The 25,860-nt window shown below is 36.0% G+C and overlaps 1 protein-coding gene across 1 annotated transcript in view; it reads right to left on the minus strand.

The window, feature by feature from the left end:
- Positions 1–1,812: 1,812 nt before the first annotated feature.
- Positions 1,813–25,860, minus strand: part of LOC145292227 (uncharacterized) — a 29,089-nt gene continuing 5,041 nt past the window's right edge. The window contains exon 2 of the mRNA XM_080138552.1: positions 1,813–7,172. Within this exon, the coding sequence (XP_079994678.1) occupies positions 5,082–6,038 (957 nt within the window). The 5' untranslated portion in view covers positions 6,039–7,172 and the 3' untranslated portion in view covers positions 1,813–5,081. The remainder of the gene's footprint in view (positions 7,173–25,860) is intronic.

The following is a 25,860-nucleotide window of genomic DNA, read 5'->3' on the forward strand; positions in this document are numbered from 1 at the left end:
CCATTTTAAATTGTGCTTCAAAAGAAGAAACAAGGAATTAGAATTGAATCATATCTAGAAAATGCATAAAAGAACAAATAGTGAGAAGTTTTGGAGTGTGTGTTTGGGAAAAATTCAATGTAAAATAAATGGATAAATAACGATGAATATGTGGAGAGGATATATATAGATATTATACTATTATTGTATATCAACATTGGTATGCATAGGGAGTTGCAAGTTAGATGCATATGTAAGAGGGAAAATGCAAGTGCAGGTAGTTTAAGAGTGTCATGGTGAGATATTTTTTATAGTTGAAATATAGTAAAGTAATAGATAGTAGGGTGGAATATCTTTCTATAATGGAAACAGTGGAGTAATAGCTAAAGCAAGGAGACAACTTATGCAGGGATTAGCAGATTGAGGTCTTATAAAAAAGGATATCCAATGCCAGATTACAATTGCATGCCTAGGTATGTATGAGGGATGGGTTATCTTTCTATAATGACCATATAGTATAGTAATAGGCAAGGCGGTAAAGTTTTTGCAAGGCAGTTGAGATAAGAGGTCACATAGGAGGAGTTTTATCGGTAGAGTTTAGATGGTTCCTGTATTTAATTTTTCTTTGGTTTTCATTAAGATATAATTTCTGATTTGGAGTTTACGATGTTTAATTTTTTAGGTGCTGTAATAATAGCTGTGGCTTCTGTGTTGCAAAGGAAGCAGTAACGGTGAGTCTGGACTGTAGGATATAGATTTATTTAATATTTTCTATTGTAAAGAAAAATTGATGTTTTTAATCATACCCCCTAATATACCTTATGTTTATAAAAGCCTTTACCTTTACATCCTATTGCTTCCTTCCCTTAGTGTTTCTCAATATTAAATGCACATCTTCACTCGTATTGAACTCATACCCCCAACCTATCTAGGTAAAATCATCACCCCATTACATACCACTTATATCCATTATGTAATATTAATAATTTCATCCTGTATCACCTTAATCACTAAAATTCTTCTATTTTCCTTCCTACACATTTTCACTGTTTATCCTCTCACACCTCATTATTTTGTTCCTGATGTAGTTATTGCTAGACATCACATGGTCATTATTCACTGATGCCTCATATCACAGATGTGGCGTGAGCATAGATAAATATCTCCCAACCCTTAACAAAAAAATAAAATAAAAGGTGTCAGCAATTAGTAATATGAAGATAGGTTTCAACATTTGATATAGAAATTTATTGAAGGAAGCATCATATTTTTATGTATGTGTGCTCTGTCATCACACGAGAGAAGAAATGGTAAAGTTTGTTTTTGATTCTGGAATTAAATGAGGGTGTCTTTCTGGATGGAAGGAATAATTTTCCTTAAAGAAACGAGCAAAAAGAAATTAAATTTCTTCTTAGAATAAATCAGATCCATCTAAGGGTAAATCCTTTACATGCAAATATGTCCGAGTTGATTGTTAGGTAGTTATCTTGCTTAGCTTGAAAAATGAGTAATGTTGAGCGGCAAAAACATATTTTTCTCCTTAGACAGGTCATGCGTGCTTGCGCCATGTTGCTGAACGAAAGAGAAAGAGGAAAAGAGAATTTAGGTGCATGACGTGTGAAGTCATGTTAGTATTTTTACGTCCACAAGACAGAGTTGAGCTGTGAGTTGCTTACTCATGATACTGCATACTGAACTGGTTTATATTTTGTACGCAGTGTCTTTTATATCCCTTGGGTGGCTCCAGTGAAGCTGTCAGAAAATGATTTGCAAACGGACATAGTCTTTATCTTTTTTTTGATCGAGTTTTAAAAGATTTCCTTGTTTTGAGTGTTTGTTTGTTTTTTTTTCATATAAATTAAACAAAACTTAAGTGACAGGTGTGTAAATTTAATGAGGTCAAACATTATGCCATAAAGAAATGAAATCACACACTTAACTTTGGCTGCAAGCCAGTTCCTGCATATTTGTTTGTTTCCACAAGATGTTGGGGGAGAGCCAACTCCCCATAAAAAGGGGAGTGTCCAAATGAATAGCAATTGTCTGATATGATGGGTTTTCTCCGAATTGATAAAAGCTCATTGCTTTCTGGACGTCCCTGGCACTCGTGCCAGGGAGACATGTTTGCTCCGAATTCAGTTTCACTTTTTTTATATGGAAAAGCCAAGCAAACACATGTAGACCAAAAAATAGCGTGAAAATAGCATGTAACAGTCGCTCAAATATAAGATAGACACGACCTTCTTTCGTAAATCGGAGATATTATAATCTATGGAGTATATAAAAAGTTGTAAGATGTGGTAACCCTCTGAACGCCCCCCCCCAAGTCTTTGCTGGACATACAAAAAATGCACACATGCATACAAAAACATGCATACACACACAAACACACATTTTCGCTTTTATATAATAGATTACAAAATGGGGGTATGAAAGCGAGGCAGGCAGACGAAGAAATTTAATTTAAACTTTTTATTCCAGCCGAGTTATTGAGATTAATATTGTTTTCTGTTGATTGTCAGGATGTGCCACTGTTCACTGAGTCGATGGGATAGCTGGATTTATGAAGATAGCAATCTTGTTCCCGAAACTGTTGGTCATATTATTTATTTGGTGGCGATGATGGAAGCAGTCTTGCTGCTTGACTGCTGAGAAGATGGTAGCGATAGTGGCAACTAGGTGGTTGATTGCTGAGAAAAAGAGGCCAGCGGTGGTTGCGGCAGCAACTTTTGAGTTGCTGAGCAGATGAGATCATTGTTGGTGGCGGTTGGACGATCTGTTGTTAAGATGGGGTAGGCAGCTATTGTTGGACTGCTGGTTGCTGGTGAAACACTGATGATGATAACCATGCTGGGTGACATCTGAACGCATATGGACTTTACTGTGGGAATCCGGTCAAATTTATACTTTGTGTGGGAACATAGTTTGAAACTCCAAGCGCTTGGGCGACCATGGAGTTGTTTTGTTTTTCAAATTGCATTAGTTTCTGTGTTTTGACTCCCGGTAAGAGATTGTCTGTTTAGGGGTATGTTCACTTGTCTATTTTGAATTAATGCTGATAAATTTTTGCATATATTCGAGTAGAAACCATGCCCACATGGTCTCTCTTGAATTAGTTATTCGAGCAGATACACATTCTGAGGGACTGCTGAACTGTAGTGTTCATATATATATATTATTCCTTAATTGGAATTCATTTTTGAGATGAGCATTATATATATTAATTTTATTAATTTATTTTTATTTCGGACTATTAGTCTAATCTTTATTAGGTGTTGTTTTTCATCTTTTATTGGTTTGTTTATTCACAACGTTTCAGCCAACTATTCCTCTGGCCTTTATTAGGTGGTAACCGCGACGGTAACAATTAAGGAATAATATATATATACCAATCGGTACGGACCCAACTATGGAGATCAGATAATAAATAAACATGGATTTATAATCTAGAAGTGTAAGCCATTTCGAGTTTCAGAACAGTTTCAGATGGTTCGCTGTTACACACAAGTCCTGGGAGGTGACTTGTTTGTAGTAGACAGTTCCACAGAACAAAATATTCTTACCGTGTCGAAACCCGGGAAAAGAACATGTGAAATTGCTCCAGAAAAGGTTTAATATTTATGAAGCAATTCTGGTTTCTGATTGGTTGGTAGCAGAACGTGAATTAATTTGATTCGTCAGTTCTTACCAGCATCCTTTATAAATAGAATCGTCCGACTGTGTGGGATCATACCCCATTACAACTCCAAAATATTGCAACATCCTCCCTATTTTTTTATAATGGGGAAGTCCCTTGTGTTTGTTCTGCTCAAAAATAAATATATATTTATATTCACTTAACACTTTAACCTACTAATGCGTAACTAATACTTTTGCTTAAAAAAAAAATCTTTGTAATTTTCCTTTATGACATTTGAACACAATTAAAAATGGCGTCTTTTTAAATGCTAAAATTCTAAGATCCAAATGATTTCTAATTTTTGTTATGTCTAAGTGAATATAAAAATATATATTTATTTCCGTTTCAAGTTGTGTCCCTTATCGGTGTACATTTTTGTTTTGTTTATGAATGATAAATAAAGACACCATTATATAAAAGCTGATTGATCGTTATCTTTTCTAATCCATTGACATCCTCAATAAGATAATGACACACCGACAATTTTCTCCAAAAAGTACATTGTTAAATTAACAATTTTGCATGCATTAACAGACACTTAATAACACATGTCAAAATGTGACTTTCTAGACATCAAAAGTTCAATATAACATCTTCTCTTCAGTTCCCTTTTTTCTGAAGAAACAATAAAAAAGTTCTGTTAAAAACACTGGAACACAAAACTTTTATGTCATCACAGTACATCCATATAAACTACAAATTCAATATTGTCCCTTTTTTTTCAAAAATAAATAAATAAATGGGAAAAAATTCAACATTTACCCCCAAAATGTCTTTCCTCTTTGCATGTTTGTTTTTGATAATAAAAGTACATTCATTCGGATCATAGGATCTTTTGATAGTGCAATAATCTTCATTCTTCAAATTATAACAAAATCATATTGATACAAAGAAAATTCATTATAAGAGTACATGGTAGCTTATTTCTGAAGTCCAACTGACAATGACTCGTTTGTCTGCGTTCTCGTTTGATAAGTTTTTATAAACAAATCTCATACGATTTCAAACAATGACAATTATCAACACGAATGTCACAGTATTTATCAATGAATTATGCAAATGCACCGATTAAATTTTTTTATCATGCATAATTCACTTTGATTATTTTTTGTGTTTACTTTTTTCTCTTTTGAGGCATATCGTCTCCTTTTTTTAAATACATTATTTTTCGTGTGTGAGTGTACAACAATCCTGACACAGGATTTTCTCTTTCCCTTTTTTCTTCTTGACATTGTGTGAATGTATGTGATAAGTCGCCTAGCATCCTTCCGTATTTTTTGTTAGGACTCTAATTTTGAACGCTGTGATTTTTTTTTTAAATTTGTTTATAATGTATAATGTTTATTTCTTTCAGATACCATGTCGTTTAGTTATCATATGTTTAACTAATATGGATTTAAGAGAAAAAGAATATCCACATATTTTACACGAATGTTTTTTCTCCACTATGTATCTGCCTATGTTTAACTAAACTTGATTTATTAGAACAGGAATATTCACACATTTTACAAGAATATGGTTTTTCCCCAGTATGAATTCTAATATGTCTCACTAAATCTGATTTTTGAAAAAAAGAATGTCCACATACTTTACAAGAATATGGCTTATCTCCACTATGTATTTGCATATGTATGACTAAGTTTGATTTCTGAGAACAAGAATAGTCACATGTTTTACATGAATATGGCTTTTCCCCAGTGTGAGTTCTGATATGTCGAACTAAATCTGAATTCTGAGAAAAAGAATATTCACATACATTGCAAGAATATGGCTTATCTCCATTGTGCTTCTGCATATGTTTGACTAAACTTGATTTTCGAGAACAAGAATAATCACATGCTGTACAAGAATAAGGCTTTTCTCCCGTATGAGTCCGCATATGTATATTTAAATGTGTTTTACGAGAACAAGAATATCCACATATTATACAAGAATATGGCTTTTCTCCACTGTGTAACTTTATATGACTCACTAAACTTGATTTCTGAGAAAAAGAATAATCACAAATTTCACAACTATATGGTTTTTCCCCTGTGTGACTTCTCATATGTTTCAATAAATCTGATTTATGGGAACAAGAATATTCACATAGTTCACAAGAATAAGGCATTTCTCCAGTGTGAGTTCTTATATGTTTCACTAGTTTGGATTTCTCAGAACTAGAATATCCACATACTTCACAAGAATATGGCTTTTCTCCACTATGTATCCTTGTATGTCTCACTAAACTTGACTTCTGAGAACAGGAATATTCACAAAATTTACAACTATATGGCTTTTCTCCAGTATGAATTCTCATATGTTTTACTAAATCTGATTTCTGATGACAAGAATATTTGCATGTTCCACAGGAATATGGCTTTTCTCCACGTTTTTCCATAGTGTGAGTGCAAATATATTATGTTTAATTACATGGTAGACAAATTCAAATATTCATATAGATATTTTCTTCATAGTAAATTTAAATATCTTCCTGGTGTAAAAATATTTTCACAGTTTACAAGTTATTTTCTTTGTCCAGATTTCAGTTGAATTTGGTTTTATAGTAAAACAAACGTCACATATTTTCCTTTTGTCTTCTATATATGAGAAGAATCTAAAAACATTGATCCAATCAAATTGAACAAACGCTTTCAATAGTAGACATCTGTAAATAAACTAAATAAAATTTAATTTCTATTATTTAAATTCACACATATGCATTCAGTTTTCATATTCTTTTCTAAATCATCGTTTTTTGTGCAAAAATATTTTTACACTGTACACGTGTATTGTAATTGTTTTTTTTTTTTTTTAACTTTCTTCCTTTGAAGATTGTAATGTTGGGTATGGGCCAGCCAAATCAGCTGCCAACATTGCCTTGCTTTTTATTGAAACCAACCGAGAGCTCTTTTTAGTATCCTTGTTGTTCCCTTACGTGCAATTGTCTGGATCTCTTTTGCACTTTGTTCATCAGGAATATTAGTTAGGTAGGACTTCAGGTTCCTCTTCATAGTCCCTGTTGCATCTAAAATTACTGGTATGATTGATATCTAAGATTCCGGTTTCTTTTCATATCATACATGAGACCTTGATATTTGGTCTGTTTCTCCCTTTCAGTCCTGTTCAGACCTCCATTATTAGGGACACTCACTTCAACCAAGGTTGCAACTCTCTGTGACTTATTCCATATAACTATGTCAGGTTTCACAGCAGTAATTTCAATGTAGGTGGCTGTAGGGATTACATGGTCGTAATGTATGGTATATAAGTCATTTCCAGCTGTTCTTTCAATTCCAATTGTCCAAAGTGTGGCTGTATGTGCATTAATTTAATTTATAGTAAACAAGAGCCACATATTCACAGGAATGTATTTTTTCCAAATTATCTCATTGCATATGATCTGTATGCCCTTATTTATTGGAGGAATATATTATCATTTCATATGTATAGAGATTTTCTTCGTACAATTTTATAAATCAAAAAGAAAATAATGATCCAATAAAATTTGGTGGTGGCTTTCAATCAGGAACATCTGTAAATAGAAAATAAAATTTAATTTTTATTTGCATTTTCTTATGCATTCAGTTCGTTTATTATTGTCAGTGCTATTGAATTGAATTCATAATTACAATGAAAATGTCGCTCAAGAAAATAATCCTTGTGCCTAGTATGATTGTGAAGGGTTGGCTTTAGTAAGGTATGTTAAAGTTCACAATGAAGTTATATTCTTCTCAATATTATGAATATTCTATTTCTTATGTGTCAGAAGAAAATAACCCAAATTTTAAAAGTGGATAAATGCTTATAGTGAACTATAAAGTTTCTACATTATTTCACTCATATGAAACAAGATTATATGAAACATATATATATATATATATATATATATATATATATATAGTAGAAATGGTAATTTTTTTTTTTTTTTTTTACAAAGGCATCACCACATTATCAAGGCCCAGAGGCCACTCAAGGATAAGGGTTAAAGAGTGTACAGTAGAAGTTGGTCAATATAGTAATCATTAGTAATGAAAATTTGGTAAATTTAATAACTTATATGGAACGGCTCATCAAGAACTTATTTACTTTAGACTTGAACAAAACCATATTGTAGTCAGCCGGAAAGCAGGAAAACGGAAGACAATTCCACAGGCGTGCAGTTCTAAGAAAGAAGCTTTGTTCATGGAATCTACGTTTAGGTTTAGGCACAGATAAAGAGTGGGGGAAATTATTGATAGTGTTTACAGCTAGACGAGTGTTTCTTGTGAAAGTTTGGCGAGGGGGGACCATAGATTGAAGCTCAGTTGAACACTTTCCATGAAAATAACGATACATCAGAGACAAACTCGCAACATCTCTTCTGTGAGATAGAGGTTGCAAGGAGGAGAAAAGGACATCTCCTACGAGGCTACGAAGTCTATTTTGAACTCTATCAAGGCAGGACAAGTCCTTTCTAGCAGCTCCTGCCCAGATGTGGCAACAGTATTCCATCCTTGGACGTACCTGGCTCTTATATAGATAGAGAATAGCATCAGCAGTGAGATATCTACTGGATCGATAGAAAGATCCCACCATTTTTCCAGCGGCCTTGGCAACAGATTTGATATACGTGTTCCATTTAAGATCAGGAGTAATGGTCAAGCCCAGAAGCTTGTCAAAACTTGAGGCCTCCTTAAGACGAGAGCCATTCATTTCAATTGATGACAAATGTGGATTAGAATGTTGATGATGTAAAGAGAGAAGCTTGGTTTTAGATGCATTAAAAGTAACCAGCCACTCCTTTCCCCATTGTACTACGTGCTCAAGATCAGAGGAGAGAGAATTGGAGAGAACTTGCTCGTTTACTGTCTTAGATGTGGTACCATAAATGGTAGTGTCGTCAGCATAAATGTCTACAAATGATGTAAGGATATGATTTGGAAGATCATTAATGTAGATCAGGAAAAGAGTTGGGCCCAGGATGGATCCCTGAGGGACACCGGCATTAATACTGTGAGCTTCTGATTTTTGCCCCTCAACTACTACTCTTATGAACCTATCAGAAAGAAATGATTTAATAATTGAGAAGACTTTTCCAGCTATACCATAGCTAGCGATCTTATGAAGTAAACCTTTATGCCATACCCTATCAAAGGCTTTAGATATGTCAAGAGCAATTGCCCTAGAAAGATTGCCACTGTCGAGAGATTTGCTAATCCTATGCACTATAACTGTAAGGACATCTGCTGTAGATCTAGCAGAACGGAAACCATATTGAGTGTCACTAAGAAGGTTATTTTTGTTGAGATGTTTGATTACTTCTGTATTTAATACAGATTCTAGCAACTTACTCATGACGCACAGGAGACTTATTGGCCTGTACTGAGAGGGGGATGAGCGATCACCTGAATTCTTAAATACAGGGCATACTGATGAGATTTTCCAGGGAGATGGGAAACTATTCTCCTTAAGACAACGTTTAAACAGTTTTGTAAGTATGGGCGCTAGTTCAGGTTGAAGTTTTTTGAGTACTATAATTGGAATACCATCAGGGCCAGTTGCTTTACTGGAATCAAGGTTTTTGATTAGCTTGGCAACATCACGTACAGATATACGTATATCACATAGCGTGTTTTCTGATACAAGAGGAAATATTGGGGGTTGGCGGTCATGGTCGCAAAGGGTAGAATTAGCTGCAAAGTTCTTGACAAAGAGTTTGGCTTTGTCTGATGCTGACGAGATTACCTCAGGTCCATTGATAATAGTTGGGATGGAGCACACGCTTCTGTTCAGGATTCTGTTTGCTATTTGCCAAAACTCGTGGGAACCAAGCCGCTGCTCAGCTACTTTGGACTTAACAGATTGAGCATACAACTCTCTTGCGTTCCTTATTACTTTCTTACAATGGTTGCTGGCAGTCCTGAAAACGGCTTTAGTTTCCATACATCTATTACGTTTGAAGCAGTGGAAAAAGTGATTTCTGTGCGCAATGGCAGCAGCACATTCTGGAGAGAACCATGGCTGGCTGTTAGGTTTTTGCTGAAACTTTTTAGAGGGTATGAAATGGTCAATACCTACAATTAACCATTCAGTTAGGTCTAATACTATAGAGGACACATCCTTTTTAAACATGGAATGCAGAGGTAGATCAGATATAAATGTACGGAAGCTATCCCAGTCAGCCTTAGTGTATCGATATACTGTACGATGAAGAGGTACGTCTGGGGACTTATTACATTTCATTTTTATCTTAATTGATACAACAGAGTGGTCGGAAGATCCAAGAGGCGACAGAACAGAAACTGAACATAGTTCAGGGCAAGTTGTGAGAAAAAGGTCTAGTAGGCTCGCATACTGGCCGTCATTATCAGGCACACGGGTAGGTTCCTGAACAATCTGAGTGAGGTCATAGGCAATGGAGAAATCATGACAGAACCTCCCCTCATCATCGGTCTTGTTTGAGTGGGTCAACCATTCGACGTTGTGAACATTGAAGTCTCCACATACGTGAATGTTAGCTGAAGGATAAGTAGAAAGGACTTGGTCAATTTTCTCAGATATGCTTTGAAAGATAGTAACTCCGCTGTTGTGGGAGCGATAGAGAGTAAATATAAATGCAGTAGTGTGAGCTAAAGCAACCCGGAAGCACATATAGGGTAAGTTAGGATCTTCCCTGGAGATGACCCTCCCACATGGAAAGCTATCTTTAATATAGGCACATATTCCATGCCCATGGCGATCTTGGGGGTCAGATTTAGAAGTTAAGTTAGAGTATCCTGTAATTGCAAACTCATCAAGGGAAATAGCCTGTCCAATGCCAGTTTCACTTAAAAATAAAAGGTCTGGTTTAGTCTCCTGTAATTGGGTTTCAACCTCTGGAAGGTTAGAACGTAGACCCCTGATGTTGGAGAAGGAGACATGGTAGTAGGGGTCTACGTTGGAAGTTGGAGAACCGGGTTTAATCGTGTATTTTTTCTTGAAACTTGTCATGATGAAATTTTGGAATTTGTGGACTAGGTCGACAGATTTACTTAGAGCAGGACAGAGAGGGGAAACTAAGAGAGAAAAAGAAACGAAGAATTTTTTTTTTTGTACCACATGATAAGGTAAAGCCGTAACAATTACCCACTAGTATGGCATCGAGAGGCCCCACCAGAAGCTACTGCATGGTCCAGATTCCATTCACCAAATGGCAATGCAGCAGCCCCAGTACTTTGCACCTGCTGATAGGACAGCCTCCTTAGTGGTTAATCCAAGGTTCGGGTCCCTGACTATCAGGCGGATAACATCAGCCCAGACAAAACGTTTACCTCCAGCACCCTTACTAGTGACATGGCTACAAGGATAGACATAGAAACAGAAAATTTCCACCAACTCTGCCAACTGTTCGCGCAAAATACTGCCAACCTAGAAAACAGCTTTTTCTTCTCCCTTTGTCAGAAAAATCACTCATTTAAAAATGAGGACTGAGGGACAAATAAGAAGAAGCGAGAGTAACAGGAGCTGCCGATAACGCATCCACAATGCGTTTTCTACTCTCCATTAAAAAAAAAAAAAATAAATAAAATAACTATTAAGTATTGTACTTAATAAAAGTCCAACGGACCTGTTTAAGGGAAAGCATGGTGATAGATTCCCCTCCCACGAACTAAAAATGAGTACAATTAGGTAATCTATTTTTGCAATCAACTCGGTAGATAAATAAACATTTATGGACGAGAAAAAAAAAAAAAAAAAAAAAGCTAGCATTTAATACAACAGAAATACATAAATTAAATACTGAAATAAAATGTAGTTATTAATATTTGAATCTTAAAATAAAAAGTGCGAATTAGTAGAGAAAATCACTTATCACAACAACGCATTCCGTCTCCAAACTAGTGAAGAATTTAACTTTTAATAGCGTTCAGAAGATTTTTTTTTTTTAAATTAACCGTTAAAGAAAGCGTGATTTTATTCTGAACTTTAACTAATCACGTTTTAAGCAACTTCTATATCTTTATAAAGTAATAGGGTTCGTGTGTTTCTGTCTGTGTGTACAGCTCTCCATCATCAACGAAATATAAAGGAGGTAAGAGGGTAGATCTCTCCTGGTAGAGAAACATTAGAACCCATTTTAGGATGTTTCTGTTATAGGAGACATAAGAATCTTTGCCTAATTTCTTTATATACTAGTCTACAAACCACCCCCATATCGAATGACTTATGCTCATTTGCATATCACATTATATTAAATCTCTTTAACTAATTACCTCGACCTTATTACATATTGGAAATATTCTAATCATTTCAACTGTACTATTTACAAAATCTATTTAACATTTAATTATTTAATATATTTTCATTTAATTTTATATTCGATTTATTTCACTTTACGTATATTATCAAAACAATTCATTGGCGAGCAAAGCTTTATGTTTTGGGATTGTATTGAAAATGTAATGGAAATTTCAATTTCGTTCCGTTTTAATCTTTTATATTTTACTTGCCAATATAATTGAAAGAATACAATTCAACTATCGTAATTTTATATAAATAAACAAAAACAAATATTTTAAAATAAAACTTTATTAAAAAACAAATTATTTTATTTTTAAATGAAAAAAATCAATTTAGTAAAATAATTGTATTAAACACCCCCAGCCTTGTCAGCAAACCTGTAAACCTATAAAAGTTAACATTTCGAATGTAAACAGTGATTTTTCGATTTTGTTAGCGCTTGCCGCAATTAAACACAATTAAAACGGAACTAACTTTATTTCCATTCTATTTTTTAAACAACCCCCAAAACATAACGCTCTCTTCCAGTTATAGCCAATTTTTTTTTAATTAAATAAAACAGGTCAAAATAAACAGATAAGCGCATTTTCTTTTACATTTTTCTTACAACAATTGTCATTTAACCAACTGCAGGAGTGCAGGATATCGTTACTTTTGTGGGGTTGTTTTGAAAATGGCACGCAGATTATAATTTCGTTCCAATTTAATCTTTCTGGTCGAGCCTATTTCGAAAGCCTGTTTATCATAGATTTGAACTACAAATAATTTATTACATTTTGATTATTACTATCTTAAGACTTAAAGCTTATATTTATTTCATTTTTCTATTTATATATTGAATTAGTTATTTCCAGTCTTATTTAAACTTAGTGCTTTCTTTAAACCGGATGAACCTTTTATAAAAATATGAGTTTAACGTAAAGAACACGAACAAGGTTTTATTCAACTGAATTTCTTCCAGTTTACTAACAAAATATATAAATTTAAAAGAGATATAAATAATAAAATAAAAAGGTTATGTAATTTAAAAGAAATACACGTACTCACAAAAGCAGAACTTTTTTTTACACATTTTTTTCTTTAAAACCATAACAATGAGACTAACAATTACCTAGATCTTAGTAATTATTTGTTTTAATAGAACTGTTTTAATTGTACTGTTTACTTAGTTAACCTAAGTTGGTATTACATTTATTTTACATTTACTTTTTTTTTTAATTATTACTTTTAGACTGTGACGTTTACACCCGGAAGTAATGAGTCACACGTAGGTCGCTTTTATTCATTCCTTTTGGTCAAGATCAAAGTGTAGTATCTGTTCCGACAGATACTGCACTTAAGATAATTTGTACCAGTCAATGGAGGGGAAACCCTCTATACTGGGACAATTATTATTTTTGGTAACCAGAGTGCCCCCTTTTTGCCTACTTTTAGGGGAGCTGATTTTTACCTCACATTAAAAACGGCCTTGTGCCTAATTTGCTCAGTGGGGGAGCAAATAAACACCATCTGTTCTTCAGATGCTGCACTTCATTTTCTTGTTCTCTTTCGGTGGAGGAGAAATCCTTCACGACTGAGACAATTTTTATTTTTGTACCTTTTCTCCACGTTAAAAAACGACCCTGGTGTCTAACTCTGTCCCGTGGGGAGGCATAGTAAATAGGTACAATATAATTGTTTATAATTGTACTATTCAGAAATATTATCTATAGTTCGTCCATTTCAGTTAGTATACATTTCCTTTACGCTTAATTAATTTACAATCATTAATATCGTTAAACAATTCCGTTTAAAACCGAAATTATGCCACCCAAACGAAGTAGAAACGAAAGTGAGGAAGAAAGAATGGAAAGATTGGAAGCTAATAGACTAAGAGTTGCTGCAATTCGCTCCAATGAAAACAATTCAGATAGAGAAAGACGTCTAGAACTTAACAGGATACGTCAAAGAGAAAGGAGAGCAAGACTGTCAGATTTGGAAAGAGAAACCCAACGTGAAGCTGACAGAACTAGACATGCTGTAAGGCGGTTAAATTCATCACAAGATGAAATTCAAGAAAGGCAAAGATATGCACTGGAAAGAGAAGCAATATTACGATCGAATGAATTATATGAGGTAAGTAGACGTACACAAGGTCAGTTGAGAGTGGCTCAACGACATCAGAATGAATCGGAAACCCAACGAAGCTTTCGCCTATACCAAGGGCAACAACGAGAGGCTGCATGGAGAGAGAGTATGACTTTGCCCCAGCAATTGACAGAAAACGAGGCAGCTAGACAACGAATGACTGCTTTGAGACACCATGAAATAGAACACTGCAATAGAAAAGGATTGCTCTACAACAAAAATGACTCTCTCACTACAGCTGATATAGGAAAAATGGACAAAGTATGTCAACATTGCTCAGCTGTAAAATTTAAAGGAGAAACCCCTGGTTGTTGTTGTTCTTCTGGCAAAGTTGTGCTTGATAGCTTTCCACCACTGCCTCAGTTGCTTCAAGATTTGCTCTCCGGCAATGGTCCCATCTCTAAAGATTTTCTGCAAAATCTACGCAGTTATAACAATTGTTTTACAATGACATCATTTGGTCACAAAATTGCGGCAGTACATGGGTGGAATCCTTCTTTTAGAATTCGAGGCCAGGTTTGCCACCAGATTGGGAGTCTTTTACCACCTGAAGATGAAACAGCAAAGTTTATTCAAGTCTACTTCTTGGATAGTCTGGAAGAGGAACTACATAATCGGGGACGTGACAGTAGACTCAATAGAGACATTCTCCAAAGTCTGACTGAATTTTTACATGAGAACAACAGCTTTATTTGTCAGCTGAAAACAACAAAGGAGAGGATTGAAGAAGAACACTTGGTAGAACATAAAGTTGTCATAAGAGAAGACCGAGGGCCGCAAGAAGAGCATCCACGGCGATTCAATGCTCCAACAACAACGTATGAGATTGGAATATTAATGGAGAATGAACCAACAGCTAATCGGGATATTGTCTTGCGTTTTAGAAATGATACATTAAAATGGATCTCCGAACTACATCCCCTCTACGATACTTTAATGTACCCGTTAATGTACCCCTATGGTTCTCCATCTTACAACATCTACATGAAGGCATCCAATGGGCGAAAAGTTACCCAACAGCAATTTTATTCGTACCATTTAATGACTCGGCCTGGAAACTATTTTCTCTGGTACCGAAGGCTATTTCAACAATGGCTGGTGGATGTGTACTGCAAGATTGAAACAGAACGTTTACAGTTCCTGAGGCGTGAGCAACAGACCCTGAGAGCTGACAATTATAGCAACTTGAGAGATTCAATTCTTAGGGAGGATGGGAATCCAGAACAGTTTGGTCAACGAGTTGTACTTCCGGCAACTTATACAGGAGGCCCTCGATACATGTTTGAGCGTCAAAGTGATGCCATGGCATATGTTCGGCGAATGGGCCGAGCCGACCTCTTCATCATGTTCACAACAAATCCAAAGTGGACAGAAATTACAGAAAATTGTCTTCAAGGGCAAGACCCTCAGGATCGTCCAGATATTGTTGCCAGGGTTTTCAGGCAGAAGCTAAAAAAGTTACTTGAATTTATTAAAAAGGGAGGATTTGGCAGGTTGAGGGCTTTCCTGTACAGTATTGAATATCAAAAAAGAGGACTGCCGCATGCACACATCCTCACCTGGCAGGCCCCAGAGGACAAACTTCTACCAGAAAAAATGGATCTCTGCATATCTGCAGAGATCCCTGACAAAGAGGAAGATCCTGATCTTCATGCTAAAGTGATGGCACATATGGTGCATGGACCTTGTGGACCATTTAATCCAAATTGTCCATGTATGATTGACAACAAATGTTCCAAAAAATACCCAAAAGAATTTCTTCAGTGTACCAAGCAAGGCCAAGACTCTTACCCCAAGTACAGGCGAAGAAAACCAGAAGATGGAGGCCAGACTGGTACAATAAGGATGAAGAGAAATGGTCGGTATGTTAATCAAGAAATAACAAACCAGTGGATTGTTCCGTACAACAAGGTCCTCCTTCAGCAGTTCAATGCTCACATTAACGTAGAAATTTGCAGCTCGATCCAAAGCATCAAATATGTCCTCAAATACGTGAATAAAGGATGTGATCAAGCAGTGTTTGAACTACAAAGAACTGATGGAGCAGCTAACCAACAAGGCCAAGTACAAAGTCACATTGTGGATGAGATCCAGCAGTTCCAGAATGCAAGGTATGTCGGCAGTTCAGAGGCAGCCTGGAGGATATTGGAACATCCCATCCATGAACATTTCCCCCCAATTGTACAACTTTCTGTTCATCTTGAAAATGGGTAGCGTGTCATGTTCTCAGCTGATACTGCTCTGGAACGAGCCCAAGGTCCACCGCCTGCCACAACTTTGACAGCATTTTTTCAACTCTGCCATGAGGATGACTTTGCAAGGGGTCTCAAATATGTAGAAGTCCCTGAGTTTTACACTTGGAACAAATCGACAAAGAAATGGATGAGAAGAATGCGTGGGGTACAAGTTGAAGGTACTGAAAATGATGATGTATGGAAGGCACCATGCATTGGGAGAATCTACACGATTAGTCCAAAAGCAGGGGAGTGTTATTTCTTACGCCTGTTGCTCAATGAGGTTGCTGGTCCAACTTCATTTCAAAATTTGCGAGCATACAATGGTCAGGTGTTTGAAACATACAGAGCAGCGTGCCTTGCTCGAGGCCTTCTAGAAAATGACCATCACTTGCATCAAGCAGTAGGAGAGGCAAGTGCCACTCAATCACCTTCAAATTTGCGAAGCCTATTTGTGATAATTTTAACAGCCTGTGAGCCAAGAAATCCTCTTGAGATCTGGATGGCTTTTCGTGATGTAATATCTGAAGACATTCTTCACAGATACAGGCAAGAAGTTAACAATCCAGAAGCAGATTTTAATGAGGACATCTACAATAAAACTCTTTGTCTAATTGAAGAAAAAGTTCTCCTTATGTGCGGTCAACCATTGGCAAGCTATGGATTACCTGCACCAATGCAAGGGAGAGATGAAAGACTCGCGAGAGAGTATCAACGTGAAGTTACTTATAATCTTGAAGAACTTCCCTACAAGCAGAAAATATGCAAGAAAAACTGACCGATTCTCAAAGAGAAGTTTACAATTCATTCATGGCAATGTTGGAAGCACAAGGTGAAATGAACAAAAACATGATGTTTCTTGATGCTCCAGGTGGTACGGGCAAGACTTTTGTAATCAATTTGATCCTTGCAAAGATTAGATCCATGAGAAAGATAGTGCTTGCAACAGCATTCAGTGGCATTGCTGCTACTCTACTACAAGGTGGCCGCACTCTTCACAGCACTTTTAAAGTACCCTTGGATACTCATCGAATGGATCAGCCAGTTTGCAAAATTACTGGTAACTCAGCCTTGGCAAATGTAATTAGAGACACCTCTGCAATCATTGTAGACGAAGCCCCAATGACGCACAAGAGTGCTTATGAAGCAATTGACCGAACACTGCAAGACATCACAGGAAACAAGAATCCCATGGGTGGCATTCCAACCTTATTTTGCGGTGATTTCCGTCAAATCCTCCCAGTGGTTAAAAATGGCACAAGGGCTAACATTGTCAATGCAAGTTTGAAACAATCCTATCTCTGGAGGCACGTTATAGTGAAGAGACTGACTACTAATATGAGAGCCTATATCTCTGATAACACAGCTGCAGCAGACTTCTCAAAATTGCTTCTCCAAATCGGTAATGGTCAGTTTCCTATCACTTCTTCACCTGACACAATTAAGATTCTAACTGCGCTTGGTAAATGTGTCGGTAATCAGAAGCAACTGAAAGACAAAGTGTACCCAGACCTGCAAAACAATGGAAAATCACCGGATTGGCTTGCTGAGAGGGCTATTATTTCGCCATTAAACAGCAATGTGAATCATTTGAACAATTCAATAATGGATGAATTTCCAGGAGACACAAAGCAATACAAGTCAGTTGATTCAGCTACTAATGAATATGAAGCTGTTCACTACCCTGTGGAGTTTTTAAACTCTTTGGAGATATCTGGAATGCCTCCACACATTTTAAATCTCAAAATTGGATCGCCAATCATGATTCTTCGATCCTTGGAACCGCCAAAAATAACAAACGGAACCAGATGTGTTATCACCAGATTGCACACCAATGTACTTGAGGCCACCATTTCCTGTGGTCCCTACAAAGGCGAAACCGTTCTACTGCCAAGGATCCCCTTAGTTCCATCGGACTCAGTACTTCCATTTAAATTCCGGAGACTCCAATTTCCTGTGAAGGTGTGTTTTGCAATGAGCATAAACAAAAGTCAAGGTCAGACATTTAACACCATTGGCGTAGACTTGACATCAGACTGCTTCAGTCACGGTATGTTCTACGTCTCCATCAGCCGGACAGGAAGTTCAGAAAAACTCTACATTCTGGCTCCAAATCAAAGCAGCAGAAATGTAGTTTACCCTGAGGCTCTTTAGTGAAAAGTTCGAGAAATGGATATGAGGAAAAACTGACATGATCTGATTGTGGTAAGTTTTTAGTATTGAATGTGCAAGATAAAATTTAAGCAAGAGTTGAAAATGACTTCAATGAAAAATTTACTATGTAACATCAAGTAACCTTCCTTTTTGATGAAAATGTTTTGTGAAGTTCCTGATTGAATTTCAGTCACTACAAGAGGTAGTTAAAATGTTAATCACCTTATGCAATCGTTGCTCTTACAACATCAACTTACTGGAAAGGTGCCCACAGATTTTGGTACCCGAGTGCGCAACAAAGCTCCGTGCGAAGCACGGGTATCTTTGCTAGTATGATATAAAACAAAATCGGATTGGGGGGGGGGTTCTTCCGAAGTTAGTTGGTGACATTATAAGTAATTGCGGGATAAGATGGAAGCCAGAAATTAGGGGTGGGGGACTGAAAATGATAATATAATGGATTGATTATACAATATTTAAGATCAACTTGGTAGATAAGCATTTATGGACGAGAAAAAAAAAAAATTAAAGCTAGCATTTAATACAACAGAAATACATAAATTAAATACTGAAATAAAATGTAGTTATTAATATTTGAATCTTAAAATAAAAAGTGCGAATTAGTAGAGAAAATCACTTATCACAACAACGCATTCCGTCTCCAAACTAGTGAAGAATTTAACTTTTAATAGCGTTCAGAAGATTTTTTTTTTTTTTTAAATTAACCGTTAAGAGAAAGCGTGATTTTATTCTGAACTTTAACTAATCACGTTTTAAGCAACTTATGATATAAAACAAAATCGGATGGGGGGGGGGTTCTTCCGAAGTTAGTTGGTGACGTTATAAGTAATTGCGAGATAAGATGGGAGCCAGAAATTAGGGGTAGGGGACTGAAAATGATAATATAATGGATTGATTATACAATATTTAAGATCAACTTGGTAGATAAACATTTATGGACGAGAAAAAAAAAATTAAAGCTAGCATTTAATACAACAGAAATACATAAATTAAATACTGAAATAAAATGCAGTTATTAATATTTGAATCTTAAAATAAAAAGTGCGAATTAGTAGAGAAAATCACTTATCACAACAACGCATTCCGTCTCCAAACTAGTGAAGAATTTAACTTTTAATAGCGTTCAGAAGATTTTTTTTTTTTTTTAAATTAACCGTTAAGAGAAAGCGTGATTTTATTCTGAACTTTAACTAATCACGTTTTAAGCAACTTATGACATAAAACAAAATCGGATGGGGGGGGGGGTTCTTCCGAAGTTAGTTGGTGACGTTATAAGTAATTGCGAGATAAGATGGGAGCCAGAAATTAGGGGTGGGGGACTGAAAATGATAATATAATGGATTGATTATACAATATTTAAGATCAACTTGGTAGATAAACATTTATGGACGAGAAAAAAAAAAAAAATTCAAGCTAGCATTTAATACAACAGAAATACATAAATTAAATACTGAAATAAAATGTAGTTATTAATATTTGAATCTTAAAATAAAAAGTGCGAATTAGTAGTTAATAAAAACCTGAAGAAAGTGCTGAATACTGTTGTAGAGCAAATATGAGTTTTATTTTTTTACGTGTCTGGCCTGAGCAGGATACTCTACAAATTAATTTTCATGAGATCTTCATGCCAAACTTTGTCAAAAGCTTTGGATATAAGTGCTACCACTCGAAATTCACCAACTTTGTATAGTTTACCGTAAATGCGTTCTGAGATAACAATTAGGTTACATGTAGCATATCAGGCTTGCTTAAATCATTATTGTTGATCAAAAAGAAGTTTAATGCTAGTGATTATTGTTAGATTGATTAAATATGCAAAGATTTTAGCGAGCAGTGAAAGGACGAGGATCAAGCAATAATTTTGCATACCAATATTTCACCAAAATACTTTACCACTGCTACCACAGAGATAATACTTTAGCTATCACGGTATTTGATTTTGCAACTCGCTGTCATAAAGTGAGGAACCCCATATGCATTTATTATAAACAAAAGGATATCATGTTGGAAACTTGGTGAATAGAATGCATGCAGGGCCCTTCATTCACGACGGGTAGTAGCAAAAGCTAATAATGCTTAATTTTAAAATAATTTAGCTGTTTTTTGTTTACATTCAATGTACCATTCTATGTTCATTTTTACTACTGCCACTATGATAAAGTTTGGGTTAGTATAAATAACAAGCTGAAAGTGTAGACTGACAATAAGTGGTTAGATCCACATTCTGTAGTAGAAGAACTCAGTCCTCTAAGAAGGAGTTCTTTCTTTCCAATCTCTTGTACTTGCTAACTGCACAAAGGACCCACTTATGTGCTAGGAGACGTCAAATTTTGTAGAATCTTTAAAATTTTTCAAGCTTCAGTGTGAGTTGTACTTCTCCATGAAATGTATCCTCAAAAACAAGCAAGTCGACAATATACCTCAAAGACAAGCAAGTCGACAATATAAATTATCTGGAAAGCAGAGTTTAAGGCATTATAACTCTTGGTCGTTTAAAAACAAAGCTAATAGATACAATTCAGTGGTAAGTTGGGAGAAGTTTCTAGAAAAAATAGAGCCACAAACGAACTTCCAACTTGCATGTTTTTATTTGCAAAATTACTTCCAGAAATAAACAGAACATTGATGATTATCTTGGGAGATATAAGCTGCATGCACAAAAATTCCAATTCAAAGACGAGCGTGAGATGGAGGATTAAGTAACCGACCAGATTATTGCCAAAACAAAATACTCAGAATTATAAAACAACTACTTAGTAAAACTGAAGCAATGTCCCTTACAGAAGTGCTCAATATATGCAGGAGCTTCAAGTTAACTATATGAGACAAATGGACAGACTAAAAGGGAAACATGACAGCTCTGCAAGACAGCACGGACCTATGAACACAGAGAACTGTGGTAAATGTGGACGTATCCATCAAAATAGAAACTGCCTGGCTCAGGGCAGGTGTATTACAACAAAAAAAAAGCAAAATCTAAAACCCTGATCAGCAAACACAGATGAAAAGATTTATGAAAAACAAAGAATTCACACCAGTAAAGCAGGTGAAGTTGTAAGGTGGGTGAATGACCGATCCCCATCAATGCCAGTGTCATATCAGTGATGGATCAAAATCACTCACACCCCACTAAATACAAAAATAATAAGTGTCGGAATCTGCATAATTGTCAAACGAATTTTAACATTCATAATATGGTTTTATTTAACAATAGAAAAAATGCATCATCTTTTTTGTTGTATTTTAATGTGTGTGTGCCGATTCAATACATGAGAAAAAGATTAATCATTAAATGTCTCATGAGATGTTCATGGTTCTTGAAACTAAATGTTAGGTTTTTAGAATCGTGTTTAGTCATGAGAACTTTATATGTATTTCTTACATAGAGTCAGATAGAACTTGAGTAAAAACTGTAACAACAGATGAAAAGAGAAAAACCTCCTCTGACTGAGGAAAACATGTTTTTCTTTAGAGAAAAATGTTTCTTCTTTTTTAACAAAACGAATTCAAATTTGTTGAACTAATTAGTTCCAGTAATGTGATAATTTTGCTCCATAAATGTGTCTGATGTGACAAAACTGATCTTCTTGGGAATTAATCCAGTGAGATTTGAGCATTAATATTAGCTGCAAAAACATTTTTCCTTTTGTGTGTGCACCATGTGCTTAGCCTCGGGCCAAAGCCCTCAGACGGTTTGCTGCCATCTTGCAGAGAAAAAAATAGGCAAAGAGGAAAAGACGTGCAAAGTCATGCAGGTGGTTTAATGTCATAAACAAGGATGGAGTCAGCAGCAATATGTTTACTCCTAAAACTGCATCCCAAACTGGTTTGGATTTTGTGTGCAGTTTCTTTATATGCTTCTTAGTGGCTCCCAGAGAAGGCTGTCAGAAAAATATTTTAGAAAAGTGTTTTCTTTGAACATTGATTGGACAGAAAGTGGATACCCTGTCACGTGTTATAGTCCTGTCTTACGTCCGCATGAAGAGGCACAGTTTTCGTTTTTACTTCGATAGAATTTGTGTGGGTGGATATGAAAAATATACGCATAATGGAAATGTTTTTTATCCATCCATTTTAATGCTCTGGCATATCATTAAAAAGGTATATAAAAACTGTCAGAATTCTATCAACGTTTAGGACAAGAAAAATGACAACTTCTTATTCATTGGAAAAGCATGCTAAAAAGAAGACTTGGTCAGAGATATTCATTGCATGAGACATATTATTTCCAAAATAGCAGGACCCGTTAACTGGCGTTACCCAGTAGTAGAATGTACCCCCTCCCCCCACATAAAAATTTCAAATATGGCTGTTATTTTCTTTGTTGGCCAAATAATAAATTACTAAAGTCTGTACTGCCAAAATCGCATAATCAGTTGTTGTATTTTTTTAATAAGTGTAATAATAATATGTACCTCCAACGTTCACCACAGCTTTACCCCCACTTCCCCCTGTATGTAACACTATGTAAGTGGAATTTAATATTATCATCCTAACTTTTTACCATTTGAGGGATGGCTTCTTCAAGGGTGGCCAGAACCTTGCAGAGGTAAAGACATTCAACTGCACTGCACTGGTCTTATTGAGATGAGCTCACTATATAAAATGTTATATTGCCCAAATGTGACAGGATATTGATCTCAGAATAATGTAACCTGATGTATTGAAAAATAATGCATTATGGTTACTAAGGCGGTGACAAGTACAAGTGCAGGGCCAAAACCTGTATTTTCTGGAATGGCAAAAATAGTGACATTTAGGACATAATACAGTAATGCATGATATGAGTTTAATATAAAAATCTGAAATCCCAAACTGCTGAATCCATCATACCATGGGGATTTTCCAACGAGGAAGTCACCAACCTAACCAAGCAAGTCTTTGCTGAGTAAGGAGTATAAAAAAGCTTATCAGTGACAACATGTCATATTTCAGCTCTCAGCTTTTCAGAGAATTTGCCAAATCATCAAGAATGGGATTTGGAGCACATCATCTCTTCACCCAGATTTCCCAAATCGAACAGTATGGCAGAACAGTGCATACAGTTTATCAAGGCACCTATGTAGAAGGCCATAATAGGCAACCAAAACATACGATATGAGCATACAGCATCTATGATCATGTCATGTGATCTCCAGAACTACTATTCAATCGGAAGCTGGTTAACATCACCCCACAAATGCATCACCAACAATGCCTGAAAATAGGAAATTCAGAATCGCTTACTCTATATGCAGTTGTTGCAGTAAAAGTAGTATGATCAACATACAAAGGATGCCACTGATTTAAGTCAAGACAGTTGATGCAAGTACAAGACCAAGATACAAGAAAGTGGTCTGCAACAGTTTTCAGAAAAGCCTGTGCTGAACCACGGTTCTACTCCATACAAAGTGCAACAGGACAGGTCCTTCACAGAAACTGCAGGTATCTGAAAGAACATGTCAACAATGCCAATACAGCAAAGACATTTATCCATAAACAATTTCTACATCACACTGCATCTCCACATATCAATAATCTAAACATTCATCCTGCTAAAACAATCAACAGGCACATTCCATCTGTAGTAGCTCATAAAGCTACAGACAAAACTGAGTCCAGTGATAGCACACCAACTGGAGCAATCTATCAGGTCGCATCTTAAAATATCATGATATTTTAGTTCCATGATAAATATGTACCTCATAAATATTTTTCTGTAGTTTTTTTTTTTTTAATTAACTTGAATTCTAAATAAAAACCAAATCTTTGCCCAATGCGAATCTAGACCTTTAAAGGTTATCTATATAAATAAAACAGTAGATGTATGTATGTGTGTGTGTGTGTCTGTATGAAAATATTTAACCAATAAACTCTTAAACTACTGGTTACATAACGCTGAAATTAACAGAAAATAGTAATCATACACCAAGTATGATTGATAACGAGTAAAATCTTTGTTTAAATGGATAAATAATGCATACAAAAATATGTATGGCAAGTTGACATAGAAAATGCTCATTTCAACTTGTCATATTTCTATTATTTTACACATGTGCAAATTAATTCATAGCTTGAAGTGGTTCCATTTTAAACATTTCTTATCTTAGCCAAGGTTCTCTCCAAAATGTGCTGCTGCCATCGCGCACAGACATAACTTTTTCCATAGCTACCAACGTAATAGATGTACTGAGACTAAAGCTGCTTTCAGGACTGCCAGCAACCAATGTAAAAGAGTAATAAAAAATGCAAGAGAGCTATTTTTTTGTTTTTTACATGGAGGTCACCACTTATCAAGGCCCGGAGGCCACTCAGGGATAAGGGTTATTGCATGTACAGTAATCAATGAGATAGTATTGTAGTAATCATTAGTATTGGAGATTTGATACAGTGTTTACTTAAGGGGGCGGTTCGTCAGGAATTTATTTATGATGGGCTTGAAGACATCCAAGTTGTAGTCAGGTGGGAAACAGGCAAACGGAAGAGAGTTCCACAGTCGTTCTGAGAAAGAAGCTCTGCTCATGGAATCTACATTTGGATTTAGGCACAGATAAGGAGTGGGGAAAATTATCGACAGTAGTTTCAGCCAGACAGGTGTTTCTCGTGAAAGATTGGCGAGGGGTGACCAGAGATTGAAGCTTAGACAAGCATTTGCCATGGAAATAACAATAAAACAAAGACAGGCTCGCAACGTCTCTTCTGAGGGAGAGAGGGAAGAGAGAAGGGCATCCCCCACTAAGCTATGAAGTCTATTTTGTACTCTGTCAAGGCAGGATAGACTGGTTTTAGCAGCTCCAGCCCAGATGTGGCAGCAGTACTCCATCCTCAGACGTACTTGGCTTTTATATAGATAGAGAATTGCATCAGTAGTGAGATATCTTCTGGAGCGGTAGAAGGATCCCACCATTTTTCCAGCGTCCTTGGCAACAGACTTGATGTACGTGCTCCATTTCAGATCAGGAGTAAAGGTCAAACCCAGAAACTTGTCAAAACATGAAACCTCCCCAAGATGAAAGCCATCCATTTCAATTGATGCCAGATGGGGATCAGTGCATTGATGATGTAAAGATAGGAGATAGATGCATTAAAAGTAACCAGCCACCTCCTCCACCACTGTACCACGTGCTCAAGATCAGAGGAGAGAGAATCAGAGAACTTTGTCATTTACAGCCTTTGATGTGTTGCCATAGATGGTCGTGTCATCAGCATAGATGTCACCGAATGATTTAAGTATGTGTTTTGGGAGATCATTGATGTAGATCGGGAAGAGAGTTGAGCCCAGGATGGACCCCTGAGGGACTCCAGCAGAACTGCGGGTCTTTGGAACTCCCTTCCGGGATTCTGCTTTCCCAACTGCAATGATATGCAGAAGTTCAAGTGTAATGTTAGCAAACATCTTTCTACTCTTCTCCCTTCATAATGACCCCGCTAATTAATTCCCTAATA

The sequence above is a fragment of the Euprymna scolopes genome, chromosome 13 (assembly GCF_053919585.1).
Source record: "Euprymna scolopes isolate OS-2025 chromosome 13, ASM5391958v1, whole genome shotgun sequence".
Classification (NCBI taxonomy): domain Eukaryota; kingdom Metazoa; phylum Mollusca; class Cephalopoda; order Sepiida; family Sepiolidae; genus Euprymna; species Euprymna scolopes.